The sequence below is a fragment of the Oncorhynchus clarkii genome, unplaced genomic scaffold, assembly GCF_045791955.1.
Source record: "Oncorhynchus clarkii lewisi isolate Uvic-CL-2024 unplaced genomic scaffold, UVic_Ocla_1.0 unplaced_contig_2330_pilon_pilon, whole genome shotgun sequence".
Classification (NCBI taxonomy): Eukaryota; Metazoa; Chordata; class Actinopteri; order Salmoniformes; family Salmonidae; genus Oncorhynchus; species Oncorhynchus clarkii.
In genome coordinates, this window is record NW_027258143.1 from 104712 (window position 1) to 110038 (window position 5327).

At 45.8% G+C, this 5327-nt stretch overlaps 1 protein-coding gene across 1 annotated transcript; it reads right to left on the minus strand.

Annotated features, from left to right (window-relative positions):
* Positions 1-451: 451 nt before the first annotated feature.
* LOC139395851 (uncharacterized) lies at positions 452-4660 on the minus strand. Its single transcript, XM_071143160.1, has 2 exons — positions 1215-4660; positions 452-1094 (listed from the first exon to the last, which is right to left on the minus strand). The coding sequence occupies exon 1, from the start codon at positions 4642-4644 to the stop codon at positions 1318-1320; it is 3327 nt and encodes a 1108-aa protein (XP_070999261.1). The 5' UTR covers positions 4645-4660; the 3' UTR covers positions 452-1094; positions 1215-1317.
* Positions 4661-5327: the final 667 nt, after the last annotated feature.

Here is a 5327-nt window from a genome sequence, read left to right on the forward strand (position 1 = left end):
CTAACACCAATATAGCTTTTGTTGAGCAAGCAAATATCTCCATCAAGTTGACATACATCAATTCACTTTTATTCATTTACATTATTTCTACTATAATATAAAGCTCCACAATGAAGATCTTAATACTGCACTATGGATATCATTATATACCCTTATTGGAGTCATAAAATGACTAAGCCTAGTTCATACCATTCGTGTGCAACACAAGAACGCTTCTCAAAATGCTGATCCTGCGTTCTTGTGTAAAGTTTTTTTTGTGTAGCTGCTTGCAGTTATTTCTTGTGTACGTATGTAGGGTATAAACTACGCTTTAGTCCCATGTCATCAAATGAAAACCTAAATTAAAATGAACAATTCTGAAAGATACAATATTAATCCAAATCTGCAATACAAATGCTTTATTAAAACAACAATTAAAAAGTATGTAAGTGATTGAAAAATAAAATACATAGTTCCTCAAAGCCCAAAAAGTTTAGCACCACTTTCCTAATCGTAAGAGTAGAAGCTGCTGTCGGCCTACCCTCCTTGTCATTTTTTAATTTAGGCTAAATATCTACATCAAATTTAGAGGCTGCAATGGACGTGGATCAATGATTACAATAGGGAGAGGGCATCAGATGTACAGCACATCTAGTCAATTGGTTGGGCTTCTTAGCTTATCTTCCTAATCACAAGAGAAGCTGTAGATGTCTGAATGACATTTAGAAGCTCACATTCCTAGTTACAGGACTGGGAGCTAATAAGGGATCAAAAGACCCAGATGGAATTTTGGTGTTGACTAGCCTATAGTGGATCTTCCTTAAGGAGTATAAACTAATGGTAAGCTAGTCCACTGACAGCCTGGTTCAAATATAGCAGCATTAGGGGATTCAAAATGAAAACAGAAATTAGCAACAAAAATAAAAATGTTGTATTGAGGCCAGTTGTGGTGTCCTCCTCAGATGTAGCCTGGCAAAAGCAACTGACATGGGCTGCACGTCATCCAGGCTACCAATCAGAGGACCCAGAGGACTTGCAGGTGACCAAGTGTTTCCAGGCCTTCTGGACTCCCCAGAAGAAGTCCCGGATGCCTTTCCTCATCTTGGATAATTTAACTGGCAAGAAGATGAAAATATGTAAGAATTTCAGATGGACAATTGTCTGATAAAACAATAATTTATTACTTCTTTATATATAATTGTCACATAAGAACATTTCCCCCCAGGAATACTCACTCATAGGTGTAGAATCCACAGCAATGTACATCTCTGGCTGGTTTGTACTGTCTGTAAGGACGATGCTCATGTTGGACTGTGATCAGAATTCAAGAATGCACAATTAAACTTCAATTTCACTTCCTTTACATATTCCTATGATTATACAACTATACTTACTGGTGCCGATATCAAAAAGCACAACCAATGACCATTCAAGTGTAATCTGAGCTTGTCTTACCTTTCTGCCGGTGGCATAATGCACCCCCTCAGATTCATGCAGTAATGATTTGGAGGATGCGGAATCTTCAAGGTCTGAGGTCTGACGGTCATATGGATTGAAAACTGAGGGTTTCAAGATGGCCAGTAGCTTGTGGGAAACAATGACAGAGACAATGGAAAGCATCTCCTGATCCTCAAATAAATCGTCAATTTTCAAGGAGCGTTTCAAACGCTTGACCTTCCCAAGGTCAGTGTAGATGGCATCTGCCAGCTTCGATGTCATCTTAGAATTGAAACTTTTTTGCTGGCTTTCCATTTCCTCAATCAGATATTTGGCCACCTCCTCATCGAACAATCGGATCAGCTCAGTCACCAGATCACTGATCTGGATGCGCTGACGCTTGTTGGTCCTTTTTGGCATACGGCATATCTTCTTGACAAGCTTCATCAGGACTTCTTCTAATATAAGCTCCCTAATGAAGCTGGTGGAACCGGATGTCACTTGTTCCACAGTGGACCACTCCGGCTGTTCAATCTCAGTCTTCATGCTGCTCTGCTCAGCTTTCTTATTCAAAGATTGACGGGTTGTCATTTCATTAAACAAGGCTGTCAATTCTTTCAAGTTGAGTGTAGATTCCAGATTTTTGGTGATTTGAAGTTTAGATGGTGCATCCATAATTCCGTTCGTGACAAGACAGACAATGTCCTTGTGCAGCTTGGGTGCCTTGTGGCACAGTATCTTCTGTAGGGCTTCCTCTGTGCCATAGCGTTGCATCAACTTTCTATGCACAGACAGCACCAACTGAAAGATGTCTGTTGCCTTCAGGCAGACATTTGCTTCCCTCCACCTGTTAGTCACCCTCACCCACAGAGCACTGGACAGCTTGTTGGTCACATCCTCAACTAGGGTCCAGCTGGCCAGTTTATCCTGGGTCCGAGGAACAATCAGAGACCGCAGCCGGACAATGATATCCATCACCGCCTCTACATGAACAATAATATACACCGGTTGGGATGCCTTCACCTCAGCCGAGCCACATCGGCTCTTAACCATGACCTTGTCCTGGTCTGTCCTTAGGCAGATGTCTGAGGAGAGCGGCCTGATAGAGACTTTGGGTACGATTGAACCCAGACGGTTGACTTCCCTGGTGACTGCACTCGCAATGGCTGTTGTCATCTCCCCGCTACCACGGCTCAAAGCTCGCCTCAGAGCATCAGGAGAGCCCATTTGCTCCTCCAGCTCTCTGCAGAGGGAACTTACAATCCTTGCACTTGAGGGGCGGGAGTACGGCGTCTTGAGATCCTTGGTCATTTCCAATGCTGAGGTAACGTCTGGGGAATCGGACATGTCCCGAAGGACAGAAACCACCATGTCCATTGCCACATCAGAGAGAGTGGTGGTTGGGGATGACACAGGTGATGCAAAGTCTTCTGTGTCAAGCTCATACCCATGAAGCAGCTTGGTGATCAGGTCTACAACCACCTCTGGTGTGGAATGTAGACTGGGAGAGTCCTTGTCGGAGGTCTCAATCATACAGGATTCAATTTCACTCAAAGCCCCTCTGACCATGATGTTTGTCTCAGAGTCATCAGGTACATGGTTCTCTTTGAGGTGTTTGATACCTGCCTCACACAGCTCTCTCACATGGATGTTCTCGGAAGACATCACTGCTTCTTGAATAGTAGGTGGTTGATTGGCTATGGTTGTAGCCATGATTGTCCTTACCATCAGAGGACAAAGCTTTGCAACCAGTTCATACTGTAGCTTAAAGTTCTCAGAGCGGCTGTAGTTTATGGGTACCTCAGGGATGTCAAGGCCCTGAAATAGCATCTTCCGTACCAGTTTGCCCACTACACCCTCCAGTAGGCAATTCGTAGGGCTCGGGGTCTCATTCCCTCTGCCACTGGAAGGTAACTCTTGCTTCTTGTGAAGGCCATGAATGGCCTCACTTTGCGCAATACAACCCTCAACAGGCAACTCCTCCACTGCAATCGTGTGCATAACCACATTGACGTCGTTGGTGTGGGGTCCAATCAAAATCTTCTTATAGGTTGGGTCTGTGACATATTGTAAAACACCCCCGCCTGTCTTTAAGTTCTGAGCATTATCTCCAAATGTCCTATCCAGGAGACACAATACTGACTCAGAAAGTGGGTCAGTGAACTCCTGGAGCTCTAGGCTGCTCTCAACTTTGAAGGGGCTGAGGCTACAGCTGATCTGGGAGCTGTAATAAGAAGCCTGCAGCTCTCTTTTGGACTCCAATCGGTCATAAAGCTTTGGATATAAGGCATCTGCAATAGAGTCTGTGAGCCGCTCATCCAAATTAACAGAGAAAATATTATTCAGGCTTTTGTTGGAAGCCTCCTCTTTGGTTTTCATCAGGATGTCCCGCACAGCTTCCCTTGGGGCAGAACCAGAAGTGCAAACATGTCCATTGGATGGTGTCTGGGTGCCAGTAAGGGATTCCTTGATCAAGAAACTCTGGAGTTCGGTGGCCACTTCCTTAGACATCTCCCTTCTGATCTTCAGAACAGCAGGTGTCAGTGTAGCTTTCTCCGAGGTCAAAGGTGTCAGAAGTCTGGTCAAAGTTGAGGGGCATCTGAGATGATCACCCAGACCCTCTAAGTCATCAGAGCAGGACACCTTGGCAACTTTAAATAAAACCGAACTAATAAGGTTCTGAGCCACAGCAGATGATTTTGCTGATGCTGCCTGGAGTGTCTCTGAACTAACCTGATTGGAGGCAGCCATCTTTGTTGTTGCCCTGGTAATGATGTTACTCACAGGCTTGATGGAGTAGCTCATAAACTGGGATCTCAGGCTTTCAAAGACTCCCTTCACTCTTTCTGCCTTCAGGTCTTTGTCAGTGGCAAATACACACGACTGAACAGCATAGTGAGATACAGGGAGAGGAATGCCCAAGGGTGAAGCCACATCTGTGATATGGATGGAGGACTCTGAGGGTGTCCCCTCAAGGCGCCTCTGCAGCAACTTTATCATCTCCAGGACTCTGGCATTGTCCTGTGGTGAGGTGGAACACTCTCCTGAGAGGTTCTCACTGTCTAGTGTGTTCTGGATTCCAAGCAGTGTTGTGCTGAGTATCCTCCTGTCATGGGGAAGCACTCCCCTCAGTGCAGAAGAGGACCGGCTCTGTGGTGCTGGTGTGTTGCATGGTGTTGATGCACCAGAGACGTCACTTCCACTGTCATCATCTTTTTTGCTCCTCATTATAATAAGGATTTCGTCAATGATCTCATCACTGTAGACTTCTAAGTCCTCTGTGGTAACATGGGTCGTTGGGGTGGCGATACTCAGAGTACGACCCCCAAGAAGTTTGAAGGACGTCTCCGACCCACTGCCAAGAGGGCCAACAGACACACATTGCAGTGTTTTGCTGGATGACGAAGAACAACTGGAGGAGAGATCAAGCAGCTCCTCCTCCAAAGTCGGAGAGGAGGAAAGAATTCCCTCCATTTTCAGGACAGAGATAACATCCGCAAGTGTTGAATCTACAAGGTCCTCACCTAGTGGGCTACTCCTTAAGTGGCTGACAAACACCCTTGTAGGAGAATGGGAGAATGTGGTGGGAGATGGAGAGCCCTCCTCACCATTCACACTTGACCGCGCCTCCACAATTGCTAAAGCCTGGGAGATGACGGAACATACAAGTCCGCCAGCCCGCTCAATAATGCAGGGGAGGGAAACATCCAAAGGGGCTGGAGGTGTCACACTCCCTCCTTGGCCATTTTTATCTTGGCTGAGGCAGATCGACGAGACCTCTTGATTGATGGATTGATTCTCCCGCACAGGGCTGCTGCTAGAGTCAGGTCCAGGAACAGTTGAAATTGAGCTCACAGCCAGGGAACAAGGAATATCACTCATTCGGTCAAAAAGCTTGATGGAGCCCGAGG

Coding starts and splice junctions, on each gene's coding strand:
- LOC139395851 (XM_071143160.1), bottom strand. CDS start 4,644: ATGAGGAGCAAAAAAGATGATGACAGTGGAAGTGACGTCTCTGGTGCA.